Source organism: Lepidochelys kempii, chromosome 26 (assembly GCF_965140285.1).
Source record: "Lepidochelys kempii isolate rLepKem1 chromosome 26, rLepKem1.hap1, whole genome shotgun sequence".
Lineage (NCBI taxonomy): Eukaryota > Metazoa > Chordata > Testudines > Cheloniidae > Lepidochelys > Lepidochelys kempii.
In genome coordinates, this window is record NC_136405.1 from 15,281,505 (window position 1) to 15,304,319 (window position 22,815).

Consider the following 22,815-nt stretch of genomic DNA (forward strand, 5'->3'; position numbering starts at 1 on the left):
CTCCGTTCCCCATCCCCTGACCACCCCCACCAGAACCTTTGCCCCATCCAACTACCCCCTGCTCCCTGTCCCCTGACTGCCACCCCAGGACCCCTGCCCCTTATCCAACCCCCCCGCTTCCTGCCCCCTTACCATGGTGCTTAGAGCAGCATGTCTGGCAGCCACGCCGCCGCGCTGCCTGGCAGGAGCTCGCAGTCCCGCGCCCAGAGTGCTCATGGCACAGTGAGCTGAGGCTGCAGAGGAGGGGGGACAGCAGGGGAGGGGCCGGGGTCGAGCCTCCCAGCCCAGGAGCTCAAAGGCCGGGCAGGACGGTCCCGTGAACCGGATGTGGCCCGCAGGCCGTAGTTTGCCCACCTCTGGACTAGATGATTTAACAGACCTTTCCCAGTCCTAACTTCCGTGATTATTTGCGATTTGTCTGGATCGGATCTACCTCTCCATTCCTGACCCAGTTTATCTGTCACTTTGAAGAGTGCAGTGATGCCAAAAATACGGACACTTTTGTGACAGGCCTGAGAGCCTGAAAATGCCACTCTCCCACACAAAAAGGTCCTGTAAGAGAGGCAAAATGTCTGACTCTGGGAAGTTAGGGCATGGGGTCAGTCGTGTGGGGTTTTTGTTTGCAACTGACTAGAGCTTTTTTTTTTAAATACTATCTTTAGATACATTCTAGTGCATTTCAGGGGCTGGACTGATCTGGTACCACGTGGGAATCCTGGACAACATCCACAAGCGTGGGAAAAGTACACACTTTAACCCTTACTTACTGAGGTGCCAGCTGGAAAGGTGTTCTCATATAAAAGGTTCTCATCAACAGAAGTTAAAAACAAATTCTTCCCTCCTCCAAGCCCGAGTTAAAAAGGGGGATGGCTGTAATTCGCTCCATTCGATAGAAGTTAGGTGTGGCCTATGTGCAATTCTAAACTTTGCCCAGCCAAGGTGCTGTGTTGGCAGCTTTCCTGGCGCCTGCGGGACAGAGGTGAGGGAACCGGAACCATACCTACATGGCGTCAGCTGGAGTACACTGCAGCCAGCCACCCCCATCGTTAGTACCGAAGGCGTGGCCCACCTCGTGCTACAAGCCCCAGCATGCAGCAGTCCTTTTTGAGCAGTGTGATCTATCTCATGGAGTTTTAGCATTTACCATATACCATGTCCACCTCCATGACACCTGAGAGAATTACACGCAGTTTATCATCTTAACACTAATAATAGGTAATGCCGAAAGACCCAAGTCAGTGACCAATGGTGCATTGAGCTAGTCACTGTACAGATACTAATCCCTTGCCCCAAAGAGCTTACAAGCTAGGTTGCAATAGAAATAGCAGGTGGACAAAGAAAACAAAGCGGTGGGGAGAGCTTGATGGGCAAAGAAATGGTACCACAGCCTTACCTCAGCCCAGCGAAACAGTCTGGGTGGCTCAACACCTCTAGCTGTTGTCAGCTGGGCACATTGTGGGCATCATGGCAGAAGTGAATTTACTATATGGTCTTTGGTTCTCTCTTCCCCAGACAGAAGGAGAGGGTGCACAGCGCAGACAGGAATTTATTATTGTGGGGAAAGCCCTGCCTTACATTTTGTTCTGAAGGGCGTGAGATTTCGTGCTGATTTCTTGTAATAGAGAAGTTGGGCCATTTGCTGAGACAGTCCCATCACCTGTTCTCACAAGGGTCACCCTTGGCATTAACAGCTCTTGGTGTTACACACCACTCAGACAAGCTTGCCAAGGCCCAGACAGTGCAGACTACGTGTTCCAGGGCAGATCACTTTGCAGTAGGACTTTAGCCTTTGTGGGTTGTGTATCTGAGTTAGGTGGGACTTCGTAACAGACCCCTATAAGTCAGGCAAATTGGAATATTGCACACTCAGACCTAAAGTCTCTTTGCAGAGAGCTTTGTCTACACTAGCACTTTTGTTGTAAAACTTTTGTTGGTCAGGGGTGTGAAAAAACACTGCATGAGGCTGAAGCCTCTTTATTGGTGGTTCATGAGTGGCTGGGAGACCATTCATGTAACTCAGTTGGGTGTGGCCCTGCCTGTGGGTGGTAAGTGCAGTGCCTGTCAGAGGTTGTAGCTTGACATCAGCATCACACTGTGAGGGACAGCCCAGGCTGGTGTGTTTGGAGGGCACAGCAGTCCCACAGTCCAGGTTGCATCCCAGGAACCCCCGTCACAGTGGGGTTCGGGGAAGAGGCACATAGTAGAAAGCCTTCCATTTTAAGGTGACCAGGTGTCTGGTTTTCAACTGGAACACCCGGTCGAAAAGGAACCCGGGCAGTTCCGGTCAGCACTGCCACCCAGGCCATTAAACGACCGGTTGGCGGTGTTGCGGAGCTAAGGCAGGCTAGTCCCTGCCTGTCCTGGCTCCACACTGTGCCCCGGAAGCAGCCACCAAGTCCAGCTCCTAGGCTGGGGGGCACGGGGCCCCACGTGCTGCCCCCACCCCAAACACCTGCTACATACTCCCGTTGGCCGGGAACCGTGGCCAATGGGAGCGGTGCCTGCAAGCGAGAGCAGTGTGCGAAGCCCCATGGCCCCCCCCCCGCCTAGGAGCTGGACCTGCTGGCCGCTTCCGGGGTGCAGCGTGGAGCCAGGCCAGGCAGGGAGCCTGCCTTAGCCCTGCTGTTCCGCTGATTGGGAGCTGCCGGAGGTAAACCTGTGCCCCAACCCGAGCCCCAACCCCCTGCTCCAGCCCTGAGCCCCCCCAAACCCAGATCCCCCTCGTAAACCCCAAACCCCTCATCCCCAGCCACACCCCAGAGCCTGCATCCCCAGATGAACCCCTTCCCCCCCGCACCCCAGCCCAGAGCCCCCTCCCACACCCTGAATCCACCCCTCTGCCCCACCCCCTAGCCTGAAGCTCCCTCGTGCACCCCAAACCCCTCATCATCAGCCTCACCCCAGAGCCCGCACCCCCAGCCAGAGCCCTCACCCCCTCCCGCACCCCAACCCCCTGCCCCAGCCCAGTGAAAGTGAGTGAGGGTGGGGGTGAGCCACTGAGGGAGGGGGAATGTAGTGAGCGGAGGACAGGGCCTCGGGGAAGGGGCGGGGAAGGGGCTAAAGTGTTCAGTATTGTGCAATTAGAAAGTTGGCAACCCTATTCTATTTATGTGTGATGGAGGGATACATATTGGGCAGACCCACCTGCGTGTGAGTTTGGACACCCTCTATCAAGAGTGGGACATATTAGGGGAGAGGGTACATACTAGAAGATGCGCGCCCCCTTCTGGGTGAGGGTGGCACAGCTAATGAAAAGAAACTTGGTGACAGTGTGATCCAGTGAGTAGAGCAACAAACTAGGCACTAGGAGATTTGTGTTCTACTCCTGACTGGGCCATTGACCTTGGACAAGTCCTGTCTCCTGCCACCCAGTCTTATTTATTTATTGTCAGCTCCCTGGGTCAGAAACTGTCTCTTACCATGTTTGTACAGCACCTGGCACAGTGGGAGCCTGATTCCAGCTGCGGCCTCTAGATGGTGCTACCATGATGTATATAATAATAGTAAACAGAAATGTGCAAATGTCATTGTATTGCTCTGCCCCCACCCTTCCTATGGCACTTGTCTGTCCCAAGGAGAAGCGCAGTGAGGGCACGGACCAGGTGTGTATTCTTCAGACATGTACAGAGCCCAGCACTGTGAGCCCAGAGCCTGAGAGAGGCCTGAGTGCGCAGGTAATGCAAATATGTAATAATTGTGCTGGGGTGGGGAACCTACCTGTGTAGATGGAAAGGCATCTTGGGGGCTGCTACACATATGAGGTGATAGGGGCGGGGCCTCTGCCTGGGGGTGGGGCGGGCACCTCTTGGGGGCGGAGCCTCTGCCTGGGGATGGGGTGGGCACCCCTTAGGGGGCGGGGCCTCTGCCTGCGGGTGGGGCGGGCACCTCTTGGGGGCAGGGCCTCTGCCTGGGGGTGGGGCCGGCACCCCTTAGGGGGCGGGGCCCCTGCCTGGGGGTGGGGCGGGCACCTCTTGGGGGCGGGGCCTCTGCCTGGGGGTGGGGCCGGCACCTCTTAGGGGGCGGGGCCTCTGCCTGGGGGTGGGGCGGGCACCTCTTGGGGGCGGGGCCCCTGCCTGGGGGTGGGGCGGGCACCTCTTGGGGGCGGGGCCTCTGCCTGGGGGTGGGGCGGGCACCTCTTGGGGGCGGGGCCTCTGCCTGGGGGTGGGGCGGGCACCTCTTGGGGGCGGGGCCTCTGCCTGGGGGTGGGGCCGGCACCCCTTAGGGGCGGAAGGTCACATCCGTTGAGGCTGCAGGTTCCCCACCCTGTAGACGGTGCGGGAGAGTATTGGAGCTGCGGGTGTATGGGGGGCTGGGTGGATGCCCCACTGAAGGGGGGGTGGAGGGGGGGTTCGGGGCTGCCCCCCAGGTGGCAGTGGAGGGGATGGGAGGGGGGAGATGGCAGGGTGGGAGGGGGTGGCCCAGCCCGTGGCGGGGAGTTGGGGGGTGCCCCATCCCGCGCAGCGGAGGGCGGAGATTGGGGTCGGTCCCCGCTGTGGGGAGGAGGGGTGTATGCGGAGGGTAAGTAGTGCTCTTCTACGTGGGCGGCCGGGGAGGAGTCTCTGCCCGGAACTTCAGCCTCCATTTTTTCCGAGCGCAAACAAACAAGTTGGGGGAAGGGGAGAGAATGGGCGGGAAACTTTCTGTTCTTTCCATTGGCTGCGAGAGCAGTCATTCGTGTAACCCCGCCTTCCGTCGACTGTTTTGCTGCTATTATTGGCCACTGGTCACGTCACTCTCCCATTCCTCCCTCCCACGCCGAGCCCCCTCGGCCTCACTTCCCTCGCCCCTGCGTGCCGTGTGCAAAGGAAAAACAGCCGTTAAACGGGCCGCGGGGCGGGGCCAGCTAGCCGAGGAGGCAAGAAGCGATGGCGGGATTGGTCGGAGCGGGAGGTTCAAACTAGCATGGGGCGGCCTGATTGGCTTGGAGCGGCCGCGGCAGGCCAGGCTCCCTCCTCGCGCTCAGGCGGTTTATTGTCTCGCGGCTCCTGAGGCGGCTCCAGCGCGGCGGAATCGGGACCGGACCTCACACGGCAGCGGCGAAACCATGGTGAGGGATGGGGCCGGCGGCCGACCCGGACGGGCTCCTGTTGGCGGGAAGTGCCGGGTGCCTGCGCCCGGTTCCAAAGCAGCAGCGCTGAGAGAGGGCACCTGGCTCCGCGGGGTCCCTTAGGCGGGGAGCGCCCCTGCCCTCGCTCCCGTGGCGGGGTCGCGCGGGGCGGCCGAGCCGCTCGCGCCCGGCGCCTCGGGACTCCTAGGCAGGCGAGTGGGGCCCGCGGAAGCGTCGCCAAAGCAGCCGGGCCGCCCGCGGGGAGCGGGTGCAAGTCCAGCCGGCGGGGGCGAGCGCGCACCTGGCGCTGGGGAGCCGGCCCGGGGCGGCGGGCTGGTGACCCCCCCCGGGCAGCGGCCCTGCCCTCGGCTGTCAGACCGCGCGGCCGGGCTGCGGTGCCCCCCGTCGAGCCCTGCGACCGTCACCTCGTGTTTCAGCGGCTCCCGGCCGTGCAGCCCCAGCGGGCAGGGGGCTGTGACCGCTCTGTCCCCGCTGCGGAAGCGGTAGCTGCCCCAAGGACTCCAGGCTCGAAGGAGGTTGTAGGAAGTAATCTGAAGATTTTCAAAACTGCACGTGATACACAGGGAACTTAAGGTAGAAAAGAACCTTCGGACGAGCTTAGTTTTGTATCCTCTCCCTTGAGATCGTAGCGATGCCTGCTCTCTTTGCAAATCTCTGGCTGCAGAGCTGTATGTGATCGCTAATTAATAACTGCACGGCCCTCTCTGATCAGGCTTCCAGGAGCCAACTCAAGAGGGAGATTGCGTAAATAAAGTTTATTTGATTCTCATATACATGAATTATGCTTTTTCAAAAAGTTTGCTTTCTACCACATCTGGCTTTGAAATTGCGTTGGTTGTAAATAGTCTTAAGGTAACTTCCTTGAAACTTTTTGTGGATTGAGGGTCTTGGAAGAAACTAACCATTTTTAACTGTCTTCTGCAGTTAAACATTGTCTTCCTTTAATGGAGTAGGTAATGCTAGAAAAGTCTGAGTTATATTTTTGCCTAAGGTAGTGAAACCCATGGGTCCGGGACCATGATAGCACGAGCAGGATGTCATTGCTCAAAGTTATTAGACCACAGTATTCAAGTTTAATTTCTAGACATGAGTTAATATCTATTCTGTACTCCACTGATGATCTTCTCACTGTCAAATTACAGTTCAGTCATGGTTCTTAAAGAAAGCTGTAACCCCATTAAGTCGTACAGAATCTGGACAAATGAGCACAGGATGATGAGGGAAGACTGTTCTGTTGCGAACTTGTGACCTTGAATTTCAAACTCATGGAAACTACAACCATTTTCACATCCGTAAAATGGGGACAGTACTTACCAGCCTCATGGGAGTGTTGACATTAATGTTTATACGGGGTTGTGCACACTTATGGCAGGAATAACTTTGAACAAGATCACATTGGGAACTTGCAGAAGCTTGAGAACTGCACCTAGATTGTATAGACTTATTTAAATAAAAATGCACATCGCCATATTTGCTTCTGTCTTAAGAACTGAAAATTCATTTTTTAATTGCAGATGGGCATTTTCCCTTTTGTGCGTATGGCCTTTCCTGACCCAAAGCAAAGGGATGTAATAGTAAGGGTTAAAGTAGGAGTGCTTTGCAAGGTTTAAGAAATTGTCCTTGCGTTTAATTTTGTATGATGATCTCATCTCCTAGCTTTTGGCAAATGATTAACAAATTGTATTATTAAATGCAGTGTCAAATTAAGTGAGGCACTGTTGCTATGTTGTAAACAAGCAATATTATAAACACAACATCAGGTTAAATGTAGTAGCATATTCTAGGAATATCTTCTAGTAGCATAATCATGATGGTTAGTAGAATACAGGGATTTACCAGATTTTAAATGCTGTTTTCCTTGGGGTGGCCATTGATCTGCAAAGATTCACCGGTTCCCAGAGAAGTGCTGATATTTATTTGCCTAGTCCTTATCTTGGACTTAATACATAATATCAATAGGGTAAGAGAGCCCCATAGTGTCACAAGACACTAAAATATTTATTGCACATCAAACTTCACCCATGGCAGTGCCTAAATAACCCGAGGAAGTTTAGAATGGTGGTTAGAAAAGACTGAATATCTAGATTTATTGCTTAAGAAAATAACACTTAGTACTGAGACTCTTCCTCTTTCTTCAAAATGTATAAAAGCAGAAATAAAACACGCTCAAATGACTCACTCTGAGACTTAAAGTAATTGTCACATAAGATTAGGGCTAAAGTTTGATCGTTTTGCAGGGGGGTTTTTTTTCCCTCTTTAAATGCTAGAATGTGGCTGTGCAGGTAAGGAGTTATGTGGAATCTACTAAGGCAACACATAATAGTTGAAAATTCTTTTAAACCAAACAACTTTCTTGAACTGAAAGGGGGGGGGGGAACCACTGTGTTCTGTCTCTGCTGGAACATCAGCTTCACTCAGCAAACATTGTTTCCAGAGTTGTGCTGAACAGTGATCCTGCACAGGAGATGTTTAAATTAAACAATAAAACATGTTAATTACAACTCCATTAAGATTGCAAGAAAAATGTAAATTTCTAAATCCAAAAGCGAAAGTCTTTTTTTGCTCTCCTGAATAGGAAAATATCATTAGTCCTCTTTAATTCCACCATCTAAGTACTTTAAATTAGCCTAATGATAGGAATTGTCACTTATGCTTAGTACTGAGGTTACTTTCCAAGTCATTGCTCCTGGGCTGTGGGTATGGTAACGGCAAGCTTGGCTTGCAACCTGTACTAAAGGAAAACGCCAGTACAAAGAACTATTGTAATTACAAAGTGTAAATTACTAAGGTAGGCAAATCCTGCTCAAGCATTTGTTTACCTGTGGCTTATAGTGAGATTCCCTTGAGAGGTATTTTGTTGTTTCTGTAGAAATTAGATTTCAAAAAAGTAAATGATAGTGAAGAAAACTTGGTCCAATGTTATAGTCATCTTGATTCTGCAGACAACCTTAAGTGATGGAGGTGTGATGGAGGTGTGATGGAGGTGATGGAGGTGATGGACCTTAAGTGATGGAGGTGATGGAGGTGTGACTTAACTGCCTAAGATTCAAATCCTGGTGAACAACCTCAGCAACCCGGGGTGTACTCATTCTGATAGAACAGCTCTATGGCTATTACGTGTTCTCTGCACACTTAAATAGAGGTGGAACTATCAGCTATGCTCCTGAATCTTTGCTGTGGATTGGCACTCAGAAACCAAGCAGAGCAAAGACAGTTTGCTTGCTCATTGGTTGGGCTCCTTAAATGCAGCTTCACTGATGAAAACAAGAGACTTTTTAGACAAATCATTGCTCTTCTGCTCAGAAACTGCAAGACCCAAGTGGAAGTATTATATCTGAAACCTTGCTGTATTCTATTTTCGTCTTATTCCTCAAAGCTATTGTATCTCTTGAACTTCTGCAAAGTTTCAACCCTCTCTGGCCAACCCATGTCCGTTCCAAATCACGTGTGCCGTTTGAGCACCTATGGTGAGTAGGATAAATCTTGTAGGTAAAGGAGCCAACTGAAAGACTCCCTCTGGATGCTACTTAGAGAGAGAACTTATGGAACTTAGCATAGCAGTCATGCAAAGTGTAGCCAAGATAGATGGGTGGTGGAGTCTTATTTGTGCCCTAAAAAATGTCAGATGTCAGGGGATGTATTCAGAATGACCTAGTGGATTTTTTTTGACGAGTTGATTTCACATGCCAAATATAGTACACACTAATGAGCAGACAAGAACCTGCCATTTTGACAATTTTATGAAAACTAGAATAGAGGTTGAGCTTCTCTGCTAGAAAGCAACAGAAATTGGTTTCAAAGGATTAACTAAAAAGTCTTACAACAAACTTTGAAATTTTGATTTCTGGTCCTTTCTAATGGTAAAGCTGACTCAGTGCTATTTGATATTAAACCGAAAACAGCCACCTTCACAGGCATGTAAATGGCAAATCTATGACAGGTAAACTGTTTTGAAAATGTTATAGTTTGGATAGCTAATTTAGACAATTTATAATCAGTGGCCTTTTTCTTTAAGGGATAGAACTGACTGTTTTGGAACAAAGTCTCATTTAGTCATTCTTTGCCAGAAGAATGATTAGTGGTCAGGATTAGAGAGCACTGACGCTCTGAAAACTTTACTGATTTTTATATACATTTGTCCTCTTCTGCAGTAAAATAGGTCAGGACTATACTACGCTCTTGCTGGCACAGCTAAATTGGTCAGGGGTATGAAGAGTTGTGATCTCTCACTGACACAGATGTCCTGGCAGAATTGCACCTTTGTTGGTATAACTTATTTTGCTCTTGTGTGGAGTCTGGAATAAGTTGTACAGGCAAAAGCAGCCTTTCCACTATAAGCTGAAGGAGCACTCAAGGAAGACAAGGCTGTTGCGGAGAAGCTAAATAAATTCTTTGCACCAGTCTTCATAGCAGAGGATGTCTGGGAGATTCCCACATCTGAGCCATTCTTTTTAGGTGACAGTTCTGAGGAAATGTCACAGACTGAGCTGTCAGTAGAAGAGGTTTAGGAATAAATTGATAAATTAAACAATAAGAAGTCACCAGTATTGGATGGTATTCACCCTAAGAGTTCTGAAAGACCTCAATGTGAAATTGCAGGACTACTACTTGCATTGTGTAAGCTATCACTTAAATCAGCCTCTGTACCAGGAGACTGGAGGATAGCTACTGTAATACTGATTTTTCTTTTTTAAAGAGGCTCCAAAGACGATCCTGACAATTACAGGTTGGTAAGCCTAACTTCAATACCAAGCTAATCGATTGAAACTATAGTAAAGAACAGAATGATCAGACACATAGATGAACATGGTATGTTGGAAGAGTCAATGTGGTATTTGTCAAGGGAAATCATATCTCCCCAATCTATTGGAATGGTTTGAGAGTGTCAGCAAGTATATGGACATGAGTGATCCAGCAGATATAGTGTACTTGGACTTTCAGAAAGCCTTTGACAAGGTCCCTCACCAAAGGCTCTTAAACAAAGTAAGCAGTCATGGGCTAAGAGGGAAGGTCCTCTCATGGATCTGGTTACAACAAAGGATAGGAATAAATGGTCTGTTTTCACAGTGGAGAGGTAAATAGCAGGGTCCCTCCAAGATCTCTACTGGGACAAGTGCTGTTCAGCTTATTCATAAATTATCTGAAATAAGGGGTTGGCAAAGCTTGCAGAGGATACAAAATTACTCAAGGTAGTAAAGTCCAAAGCTGACTATAAAGACTTACAAAGGGATCTCACAAAACTGGGTGACTAGGAAACAAACTGGCAATGAATTTTTTATGTTGATAAATGCAAAATGATGTACATTGGAAAACATCCAGACTGTACATACAAAGTGATGGGGTCTAAATGAGCTGTTAGCATTCAAGAAAGAGATATTGGAGTCATCGTGAATAGTTCTCTGAAAACACCTGCTCAGTGTGCAGCAGTCAAAAAAGCTAACAATATTAGCAACCATTAGGAAAGGGATAGAAAAATACCATGCCACCATATGAATCCATGGTCCATTCATACCTTGAATACTGTGTGCATATCTGGGCCCCCATCTCAAAAAAAGATCCATTAGAATTCAAAAAGGTACAGAGAGGTCAACAAAAATGACTAGGGGTATGGAATAGCATACATATGAGGAGAGTTCAGCTTAGAAAAGAGATGACTAAGGAGGGGAGGGGATACAATAGAGGTCTATGAGTAACAGCCGTGTTAGTCTGTATTTGCAAAAAGAAAGGGAGTACTTGTAGCACCTTAGAGACTAACCAATTTATTTGAGCATAAGCTTTCGTGAGCTACAGCTCACTTCATCGGATGCATACTGTGGAAAGTGTAGAAGATCTTTTTATACACACAAATCATGAAAAAATGGGTGTTTATCACTACAAAAGGTTTTCTCTCCCCCCACCCCTCTCTCCTGCTGGCAACAGCTTAACTAAAGTGACCACTCTCCTTACAATGTGTATGATGATCAAGGTGGGCCATTTCCAGCACAAATTCAGGGTTTAACAAGAACAGCGGGGGGGGGGGGTAGGAAAAAACAAGGGGAAATAGGGTACCTTGCATAATGACTTAGCCACTCCCAGTCTCTATTCAAGCCTAAGTTAATTGTATCCAATTTGCAAATGAATTCCAATTCAACAGTTTCTCGCTGGAGTCTGGATTTGAAGTTTTTTTTGGTTGTAATATCACAACTTTCATGTCTGTAATCACGTGACCAGAGAGATTGAAGTATTCTCTGACTGGTTTATGAATATGTTAGTTCTTGACATCTGATTTGTGTCCATTTTATTCTTTTACGTAAACCAGTGATGGCCAGAAGCTGGGAGTGGATGACAGGATGGATTGCTCAATAGTGCCAGTGCTTCAGAGAGCAATTGACCACTGTCGGAAGACAGGATACCAGGCTTGATGGGCCACTGGTCTGACCCATTATGGCCATTCTTATGTTCTTAAGCAGCATAAACACTAGGAGTGCTTTGGTGTTATGGGTATGTTGCCAAAGTGCTGGTAGCATAGCTCTGGCCTAACATACAATGTATGTGTGTGGCAACAGTTGCTCAAATGAGTTTCCAAACACAGCTTCTCTTCTTAACCTTTTCAGTCTTTAAACTAGCTTAACTTGCCTAACACTGTAACATCTGGAGCAGGTACAGTATTTGTTAAACTACCAAATTACTATACACAGGTGTGAAGACTTTGCACTTGCTTAAACAGTGGTGTTCTCACATGTTAATCACCAAAATACTATGCATGTTTAATGTAAGCCATTGTTGTGTTGATCGTGTTTTGTCTCCAAGAGATCTCTGCTTGAGCAGGATACATTTTTTTTTAAGGGGTAGAGAAAGACTGGCCCACTAGTTAGGACACTAGCTTAGGTCTCTGGAGACCATGGTTCAATTCCCAGCTCTACCAGAGGCTTCCTGTGTGACCTCTGACAGTCATTTAGTCTCTGTGCCATCATTCCCAATCTGTGAAATGGAGAGACTAGTACTTTGCTACCTCATAAATACATTAAAGATTGTTTCAGAGTAACAGCCGTGTTAGTCTGTATTCGCAAAAAGAAAAGGAGTACTTGTGGCACCTTAGAGACTAACCAATTTATTAGAGCATAAGCTTTCGTGAGCTACAGCTCACTTCATCAGATGCATATGCATCTGATGAAGTGAGCTGTAGCTCACGAAAGCTTATGCTCTAATAAATTGGTTAGTCTCTAAGGTGCCACAAGTACTCCTTTTCTTTCATTAAAGATTGTGAAGCTCACAGATATGATAGAGTGGGCCATATAAGTACCCAAGATATCTAGATAATGTCAGTTTAAAAAACAAAACAAAACAAACCTCAGATTTTGTCTGAGTTTTGTGCTCTGATCACTTTTTACCGTTTTCTTTGTATAGTCCTTTTCCCTTGTTTATGCAGGTTTTGTTTTTTGTCTTTCCTGATCCTTTGTGTGTGTAAAAATATTTAAGTATCAAAAATTAGTGGGGGGACTTCTAATAATTTCTTAAATAGGCTAGATTTCAAGCTGGTAATGACCCTTTAATGTAGTCTGCATAGACATTAGCTATATAAACTTTAAGCTCTATCTTGGTCAGGGAGTTCTCTTTCCCTCTGTGGATGTGGAATGGAAAATGTCGCCATCCAGTTTTTTAACTCCATCTGTATTCCTTAGTCCTCTTTGACAAGTAGTCTAACCAGAACCTTCAAGGCATACGGTGAAGTGGAGGGTGCTCTGACCTGAGTGCCACTTTCAGATAGCTACTATTACACCCTACTTGTAATAGTAGCTGTCTGAAAGTGGCACTCAGGTCAGAGCACCATCCACGTCACAGTATGGCTTGAAGGTTCTGGTTAGACTACTATAATATGTTTCATAATGTCCCTGTTCTCTTTACTTCATTGTGAAGCTGTTTCCCCACTGTAGTAATATGGTACAATGCCAGTGGAAATTCTGGGCCAGCTGCAATCTTCCCAATTTTAGCAGAACTTAATATTTCTGAATGTTTTAGTTTTTGGCCAGTTAGTCCTTAGCAATTCCTAGTCAAGAAACATTCTATCCAGTCCTATCTACAGTTATTAACTGACTCCACAATTACTTCCATTGTCACTTGAGTCCATGTGTGTGGAAGACTTGACTTAGTTTTCTTTAGGAGTTTGTGGGGAAACTTGTAAATCCCCTCTTTGTTGTGCAGCTCACAGAAAAGTGGAGTTCAGATTTTTTTTTATATGTAATGAAATGTAATGTGTACATATATGAAGAGATGAGATCAAAGGGAAATTACGCCAATTATGGGGCAGTGGCAGTCATTGCATGGTAAGTTTCAGGGATGTTTCTATTAAAAGCCTGGTTTAGGGGGATTCCCCAGTTTCCCTAACCCTAACTTTACTACATTAGGGTGAGGAGAGGGTAATCCTTGAAATCAGTAGTCCCAAATAGCAAATTTACTCGTACCTTTCCTATAAATCTCTCTGAAAGAACTTTCTGTTCTGTTTTTACTCATTTTTCTGACCGTAGCAATTGGGACTCAAAGATTAATAAATCAATATACAAAGTCATCTGTGATTTTTTTTTCTCTCCCCCCCCCACCTTGAGTAGATAAAACTGATCTAGTCTAAACTGTAGCTGTGCAAGTAGTTTATTATATACAAACCCTGCCCTGCATTTTTTAAATGTTTCCACCTCCTGAAAAATAATGGAACTGTTGGGTGGCAACAGGAAATAAAAATTTATCATGCCTTTTATAAGGAAATAAAAGTAGGAGGACTAGTCTTAAAGGGACACAACTTAAAAATCATACTTCTGTTAGAAAACTTTTTACCTACGAATGTTACAAGTAGTAGTGGAAGAAAAATAGGGGGACAGGGACATGCAAGGGGAAGAGACCCTTTTTCAATCCATTTACCTGTATGGATTTGACAACACTTTGTGAAGACTGTGATGCAATGATTTTTTTAATGTAAATTGGCAAGGATAGTTGGGGTAGATATAGGGTTCAGATATTTACAGCTTGCTTAGATTTCTGGTTGGTGATGTCTCATTTAAATAAATTGATAAACTGCCCAAATATATTAAAGGGTAGTGGGAAAGAAATGTTGCACCCCGTACATCATAACTGGGTCTGGGAGAGGTGGGACTATGTCAAGACAGTAGTTTTCCCTGGCAGGTAATAAGTACTATTGTATTTTGTAATTCAGTGTTGGGAGTGAAAGAAGTGGTTGAGATTTTACAGTTATTAGGCAGTCTGCCAGGCATGCGCAAGTTGATGAGATGACACTTTACACTTTAGAGACTAACCAATTTATTAGAGCATAAGCTTTTGTGAGCTACAGCTCACTTCATCAGATGCATCTGATGAAGTGAGCTGTAGCTCACGAAAGCTTATGCTCTAATAAATTGGTTAGTCTCTAAGGTGCCACAAGTACTCCTTTTCTTTTTGCGAATACAGACTAACACGGCTGTTACTCTGAAACTTTACACTTATAGACCTGTCTAGTTTTGGGAGTATTACACTAAATTTAAGGATATATGTTGTTCAACACTTTCGTTTATCTTAGCTGCTGTTGAAAGCTAAAGATGGTTAGGTAGTGGGTTTCCTTAGTGTGGAGGTAGATATTTTTCTTTAAGCGGGAACAATGTTCCTGTTTTGAAAAGTGGCTTAATGGAGGAGGAGGGAAATCATAGGTGAATCAAAAGTTGCATGTTCATTGCTTTCCAAAAGAGCCAGGAATATCAAAACTACTCTTTCAACCCAATAATGCATATCTTCATCGGTCGATCTCAGTGCACTCTATAAAGGAGGTAAACATCATTATCTCCATTTTGAAGATGGTGAAACTCAGGCATAGAGGTGAAGTGACTTGCCCATAGTCACCCACTAGGCCAGTGGCAGAGCAGAAATAGAACCTTGTCTCCTGTCTGGAGTCCCAGTTCAGTTCTCTATCCAGTAGGCCACACTGCAGCCACACTACAAGTGAATCTAGTTCGCAACATTGGCAGAAGAAAGCATTATTTTAGTAGGGTTGGATGACTTTGCTAAAAAGGTTAACATCTGGCTACATCAGGGTGGGAGATGCACCTTCTCTCAAATGGGTATTCATCACTGAACCTGGTGTGTTTCTAGTGGGATCCTGCAGGTATCGGTTCTTGGCCCTATGCTATTAACATTTTTTATTAATGGCATGGAAGAAAACATAAAATCATCCCTGATAAAGCTTGCAGATGACACAGTTTGGGAGAGTGGTAAACAATGAAGATACCAAGCAATCCAGACAGTTCTATGAGATGGGCACAAGCAAACAGTGGGTGTTTTAATGTCTAAATGTAAATGTATACATCTAGGAACAAAGATGTAGGCTATACTTATAAGTGGGGGGACTCTACCACAGGAAGCAGTATCTGTGAAAAAGATGTAGGGCTTGTGGTGGATAATCTGCTTCCAGTCCAGTGCTGTGACCAGAAGGACTAATCGGGAATCTCAAGTAGGAGTAGAGAGGTCATTTCACCTCTGTATTTGGCACTAATGTGACCGATGCTGGTATACTTTATTCAGCTTTGATGTGCACAATTCAATGAGATAAATTGGAGAGCGATCAGAGAAGAGCCAGCAGAATGATTAAAGGATTAGAAAACATGCTTCATAGTGATAGACTCGAGGATCTCAATCTATTTAGTTTAACAAAGAGAAGGTTAAGGGGTGACTTGATTAGTCTGTTAAGTACCTACATGGGGAACACATACTTGATAACAGGCTCATCAGTGTAGCAGAGAAAGGTCTAACACAATCCAATGGCTGGAAGTTGAAGCTAGACAAATACAGATTGAAAATAAGGTGTAAATGTTCAACTGAGAGCAATTAATCATTGGAATAACTTATCAAGAGTTGTGATGGATTGTCCATCACAGACTATTTTTAAATCAAGATATGCTCTAGAAATTTTGAGGAAGTTCTATGGCCTGTTAATAGGAGCTCAGACTAGATGATCCTTGGAATCAACTTGGAATCTGAATTTTCACCACCACCACCCCAGTTCTACACCTCTGGTAATTTATCAACATAATTGCATGGTGAGCAGTTTGGTATAACAAAAACTGGAGGGGGTTGGGTTAGTCTCTAGATTTCTTGGGATTGTCAGATAAAATCACCTATTCAGCCAAATAAAATAGTTCAGGTAAGAATATCCATTAGGTGATCAGCTAATTCATGAAAATTCGTTGTGAAAAATTACAGCTGAAATAGAAAAGGAGTACTAGTGGCACCTTAGAGACTAACCAATTTATGAGAGCTACAGCTATTATACAGCTGTATATGATACATATTATACAACTATTATGTGCAGATTTTTGAAATATGAGCTATTATACTTCATCGGATGCATTCAGTGGAAAATACAGTGAGGAGATTTATATACACACAGAACATGAAAAAATGGGTATATAAATCTCCTCACTGTATTTTCCACTGAATGCATCCGATGAAGTATAATAGCTCATATTTCAAAAATCTGCACATAATAGTTGTATAATATGTATCATATACAGCTGTATAATAGCTGTAGCTCATGAAAGCTTATGCTCATAAACACCCATTTTTTCATGTTCTGTGTGTATATAAATCTCCTCACTGTATTTTCCATGAAAGGCATCGGATGAAGTGAGCTGTAGCTCAAGAAAGCTTATGCTCAAATAAATTGGTTAGTCTCTAAGGTGCCACGAGTACTCCTTTTCTTTTTGCGAATACAGACTAACACAGCTGCTACTCTGAAAGCTGAAATAGAATAGAATTGAAATAGAATTGCTTAAGATTCTTGTCTGCTAACAAGCTGTTATATCAGAATAAGTACTTACTTTTGAAATAGCATGTCTGTGTTCTCAAATTTTTCTGGCTCTAGGAATAAATGTATTGAGTGGGTTTGGTTACAGCTTCTTATGTAAATATTTTTAAGCAGCAGCAGACCTGGAAAGTTAGGTGCAACTAAATAGTCACGCCTTCATGCTCATGTATTTTAATATAGAGAACTCTTGATGCTTGAGGAAAGTTTGCAGTGAAGCATATTTGGGAGTTTTTCTCTCAAGACATTGCATATCCAACTGTTGTATACAAAAGTGACTTCTTTTAAAGGGATGTTCCTCAATCTTTTTTGGGATAAATTTTCCAAGTTTGAGCAGAAGAGGTAAGACTTTTGGATTCTCAAGTGCGATGGTGAGGTGAAGCAGTGCAGATTTTTGTCCTCTGTGCACGCACTTGCTTTCTTAATTCTAATATTGCTCTTTTATTCAGGCTGGTGGCAAGGCTGGAAAGGACAGTGGAAAGGCCAAGGCAAAGGCAGTTTCTCGCTCACAAAGAGCAGGACTGCAGGTAAAGTGGTGCTAAATCATGTATTACTTTAGTGTTTACAATTTGAATACAATATTTAATCTTGTTAAGTAAAATTTTCATTTTTGTGGAGCAGGTTTGGGGGAGGGGAGGTGGAAGGAAAATGGAAATGCACTTCTAGCTTTATTGTGAAATTTTGCATGAATACTTATAACTACAAAATCAAATGCTAAGGTTTCAGTCATGCTTTTTCCTGCTACTCTGACCCTCTAACATGAGTTAAATTTTACAATTCCCAATACTCTGAATTTTTTGGTCTTTATCACACGTTTGTAACTAAATATAATGATTGATCAGACTTCTTTAAAAGCCTTGAATGTATTATTTGCCCCCAAGTAGTACTTGTGTCAATTTTTGTCTGTCCTATTAATATTTGTTGTTACTTACCAGCCTTCTAGGGTTGTTGTTGGGATTAACTTGGATACTTCCAGAGTACTTTGGAAACACAGCGCTATATATTGGGGGAGGGATAGCTCTGTGGTTTGAGCATTGGCCTGCTAAACCCAGGGTTGTGAGCTCAATCCTTGAGGGGGCCATTTAGGGATTTGGGGCAAAAATTGGGGATTGGCCCTGCTTTGAGCAGGGGGTTGGACTAGATGACCTCCTGAGGTCCCTTCCAACCCTGATATTCTATGATAAGTACAAACAGTCTGCTGTGCCTAGTCAATAAGTTCCTATGCCTGCTTAGTACCGTTTAAAGTTCACTCCCACCCATGTGACCAAAAACTTAATTGTAAAATGTAACGTTCTGTATTGGAACTTCCTTGGTTGTAGAGTGAATTCAGACAGTTCTGGCAGTAGTCAGTAAAAACTCTTCTGTTGCATGGTTTATGTAAATTATTCTGCTGATTTGACAGTGTAATCTCTTCAGTGCTACAGATCTGCTTCTTAAAAAGTTTTGGCTTCTTACAACACAAACCCTGTATGTGATTTGACACTTGACTGACTAGTATGTAAAGGCCGTGTAACTTAATCCTGACTTTAAACTAACATACTTTTCAGAGGTGTCCCTCTTGAGGAAAATTTAGAGATGTAAAACTCGCCAGTCCCATTGAAAATAAGCTCGCCATTTATTTGTATTCACTGTGGGGGTTAATCCAGTATTCTACTTCAGTAAGTTTTTACTCCATTTACATTTCTTACACCAGATTATTATAGACCTTAATCAACATTAGGCAAGAATTTAGTGCTTCAGCGTAGACTTTGATCTCAAGTGCCTAACAAATGTTTCTACTTCAGTTCCCGGTGGGTCGTATCCACAGACACTTGAAGACTCGCACTACGAGTCATGGGCGAGTTGGTGCTACTGCTGCAGTGTACAGTGCTGCAATTCTTGAGTATCTCACTGCTGAGGTAGGTTTTGAAGTAACCACTGTCAAAACTACGTTGCACGTGACAGAATAGAGGGATAGGTAGGTGGATATAATTCTGTTGATGTAATTTGTTAGGATAAATCAAGTTAAACAAATAGCAACAAACAGTTTCTCTCTCAAATTTTCTTCCAAATGTATGTGGTAGAAACTAAGCAGCATGTCATTTAGATTTTAATATTGCCAATAGTTGGGGTTTTTTTCCTCCCGTTGGTTAAGCTGGGTGATATCTAATGCATTACTCTGTAAATGCAAAGAGTTGATTAAACTATTGGAAAATCTGTTTAGGCCCATGAAATTTGGCTTCTTATTTTGTAAAAACCTAATAAACTTCATTTTAACACAAAGGATTTTTTTAACTTGATTGTGACCTGTTTGTGCAGATTTGTGATGTTGCATAGGAGCTTAAAAGTGAAACTGACTAAGTAGATCAGTCTAGTTCTCCATAAGCTATGTCAACTGCAAAAAATACACTGGATAATTGGTTAAAAGACAATTGGACCTTTAAATCTATAACTAATGGATGAAGGCCACTTATATTAAAGGCAAGCCATCCTAGGTATATCTTGTTTGTCCAGAACAGGTTTTTTTTATTGTAACTAAACAGTGAGTGGGGGCCATGAACAAAGCATGTGTAGGCTATATTTGCAAGATGGGGGGCTGTATCCTGGGAAGTAATGACGCTGGAAGAAAATTGGAGGTCATGCTGGATAATCACTTGAACATGAGCTCCCAGTGTAACACTGGCCAAAAGGGCTAAAGCAGTTCAGAGACCAGGGACTCTCAAGGAGGGGTAGAGGTGGTTTTACCTCCGTACTTGGCACTGTGCTACTGCTGCTGGAATACTGTGTCCAGATCTGGCGTCCACAATTCAAGGAGTATGTTGATAAATGAGAGAGTTCCGATAAGACCTATGAGAATGATTAAAGGATTAGAAAACATGCTTTATAGTGACACACTTAAGGAGCTCAAACTATTTTAGTTTAACAAAGACGGTGAAGGGTTGAATTGATTACAGCCTGTAAGTACCTACGTGGGGAACAGATTTCATAATGGGCTCCTCCGTCTAGCAGACAACACAATCCAATGGCCGGAAGTTGAAGCTAGACAAATTCAGACTGGCAATAAGGCGTAAAATTTTAAGTAATCACATTGGTCCCTTTTGGCCTTGGAATCAATGAATGGTTAGAGGAAGGAAGGTCCAGTGGCTACGGTGCTAGCTTAGGACTTGGGAGACCCGGATTCGATTCCCTGCGGTGCCACAAACTCCCTTTGTGACGTTGGTCAAATTGGTTAGTGTCTCTGTGCCTCAATTTCCCATCTGTAAAATGGGGATAGTAGCACTGCCCTACTGCACAGGGGTGTTGTAAGCATAATGAGGTGGTACTCATACTGCAGTAATGGGCGTCATGTAAGTACCTAAGAGATTCATGATTTCATGTTCCAGCTGACCCCACATTTTGCTTTCTGTAAACTTTAACAGGTCTAACTCTTACTAAAATAGCCTCCTAATTTGTCAGGTGCTGGAGCTGGCAGGTAATGCCTCCAAGGATCTCAAAGTAAAGCGTATCACTCCTCGTCACTTGCAGCTTGCTATTCGTGGGGATGAAGAGTTGGATTCCCTTATTAAAGCTACCATTGCTGGTGGAGGTATGTATAGTTGGGCTTTGTAACTGATTGGGTTGATACAAAAGTGGACAGCCAACTGCAAGGAAGGTAACAGACAATAAGTTAAAGTCACTTTAATTTCTTCTGTCACACTACTTCACATAGATCAATAATGGCAGACATTCCGGCCAGATTTGTATCTGTTTCCATTTAAACATCATAGCAACTGAAATTTGGCAGTTTCCGAGAGAGAGGACTGGATGGGTCACTGAATTACTCTCTCCTTGTAGTGCATATTCTGAGGATAATCCACTCAGTACCTTCCATGAGCATTAAACTTAAAGTAGCTATAAATTGAGGGAAATCTGGGTGTTTCACTTTTATTAAAGATCCTGGGATTGCACCTTCTCTCTCCACCCTCCCTCTTTATAACCCTGACTACTGGAACTTTCCTTACAGATAGAACTGGGCTCTATGAGGTAGGTAGGAAGAGGACTAAGCTTCACAGAAGTGCTCTTCATATATTGTGTAATAACGATATTGAGTTCATTGTAATTCTATACTGGACAAAATAGCCTGCAGTAATTTGTGAGACTTAAATGAATGGTCTTACTTAACTCTTCTGTTGCTGCATCCATGCCTTTGTGTTTTCCTTATGTGGATGTTCTGCTGAGATAAGTGGAATATTGGGATATACCTGGTGGCGTGCAGGGTACACGTAGCTACGTGCTGCAGTGAAAAACAGGCTGCATCCACACTATACTGTGTAGCTACACACAGCCGTAAAAGGCTCTGCTTGGGAGAGGCAGTGAGGAGAGGCTTTGGCAGTGCAGAGCTTGCCAGAGCCTTTCGCTGCAGCAAGTAAAGGCAGTGGGGAGATGCCAGAGTCTTTCCTTGCTGCCTGAACTTTTCACTGCGATGGGGAAAGGCTCTGGTGGCAGGACAGTATGCTGCAGGAAAATAGTGCAGATGTGGGAGGTACCACTTACGCACGTAGAGAGCCGTGTTGGATACGTCCTCTAGGGTTCTGGCTTACCTGTTCTCCCCGTCTGCACTGCTGTTCTGCCTGTGCTAGCTGGGCGTGCAGTGTCTGCACTGCTCAAGCTGCAGACCTAGCCATAGTCAGCCTTAGCAGTAAGAAGAGGGCTACTTAATTATGTCTGTTTTATGTACCCTTACAACTTCCATTTTAGCTTTTACAGCTTAGAAATGGGCTGTTGGATCAACAAACCTACAATTGAAATGATAAGGTGGGATCCATTGGGGTGGGATGAAATTACAACTGGAGAATGTGCATTATTACCGGTTTCAGAGTAACAGCCCTGTTAGTCTGTATTCGCAAAAAGAAGAGGAGGACTTGTGGCACCTTGGAGACTAACCAATTTATTTGAGCATAAGCTTTCGTGAGCTACGGCTCACTTCATCGGATGCATACCGTGGAAACTGCAGAAGACATTATATACACACAGAGACCATGAAACAATACCTCCTCCCAACCCACTCTCCTGCTGGTAATAGCTTATCTAAAGTGATCACTCTCCTTACAATATGTATGATAATCAAGTTGGGCCATTTCCAGCACAAATCCAGGTTTTCTCACCCTCTGCCCCCGGAGGGTATTCTAGTATAGGGGAATTCTAGTATAGTCAAAGAACAAGAAAATGTGGAAAACTTAGAGAACAGAACATTGAAAGCTTTCTAGCTATTCAGATAATGAACAAATCTTTGAACTAACAGAACTTACTCTGAAAAATGTCCTGTGCACCACTATTCTAATCCATTGTTCTCTTTGCAGGTGTAATCCCTCACATCCATAAGTCTCTGATTGGAAAGAAGGGACAGCAGAAAACTGCATAGAGAGGAGTTTTAACCAACCCTCTTCCTCCCTGTCATTGTACTGTAACTGGGACAGAAGAAATATGGGGATATGTGGAATTTTTTAAGAAATAGTTAAATGGAAGAGCATAGACAATTGACTGTAGACATGAGAAAACATTTGTATGTTCTTTAGATTCAAAGTTTGACAAAAAGTATCTTGTCATGTGGCAGCAATTCGTGTGTTGATTGGCTAGGTTTCTCCCGTGTGTTTTATACAAAAATGGAACTGATAAACCATTTTTTACAAAATTTGCTCTCATGTGGTGTTCAGGTGCAAAAATCATGTAGTAGAGACTTCACAACTTCTCTGAAGCTGGTTCCCTCAGACTCTACTGGACTAGGTGTACAGGCAGAAGTTCTTTCCCTCTTTCGATCAGCCACGTCCGTGACTCCTTCACTTGGATGGTTTGTAATATAATTGGTTGATTGGCATGGGCAATTTTGGTAGCAAATGGGTAAACTTTTAATGGTGCAAAAAAAACAGAATTGGCCTATAGTGTAGGAATCTATTTAATGGGAAATGCTATC

General features: G+C 44.6%; 1 protein-coding gene across 1 annotated transcript; it reads left to right on the forward strand.

The window, feature by feature from the left end:
* The first annotated feature begins 4,609 nt into the window (after positions 1 to 4,609).
* LOC140903695 (uncharacterized) lies at positions 4,610 to 22,536 on the forward strand. The gene is made up of 5 exons (XM_073325391.1): positions 4,610 to 5,047; positions 17,336 to 17,413; positions 18,671 to 18,784; positions 20,322 to 20,451; positions 22,205 to 22,536. Exons 1-5 carry the CDS (start codon positions 4,625 to 4,627, stop codon positions 22,264 to 22,266), a joined length of 807 nt encoding a protein of 268 aa, XP_073181492.1. The 5' UTR covers positions 4,610 to 4,624; the 3' UTR covers positions 22,267 to 22,536.
* The last annotated feature ends 279 nt before the right edge of the window (positions 22,537 to 22,815 follow it).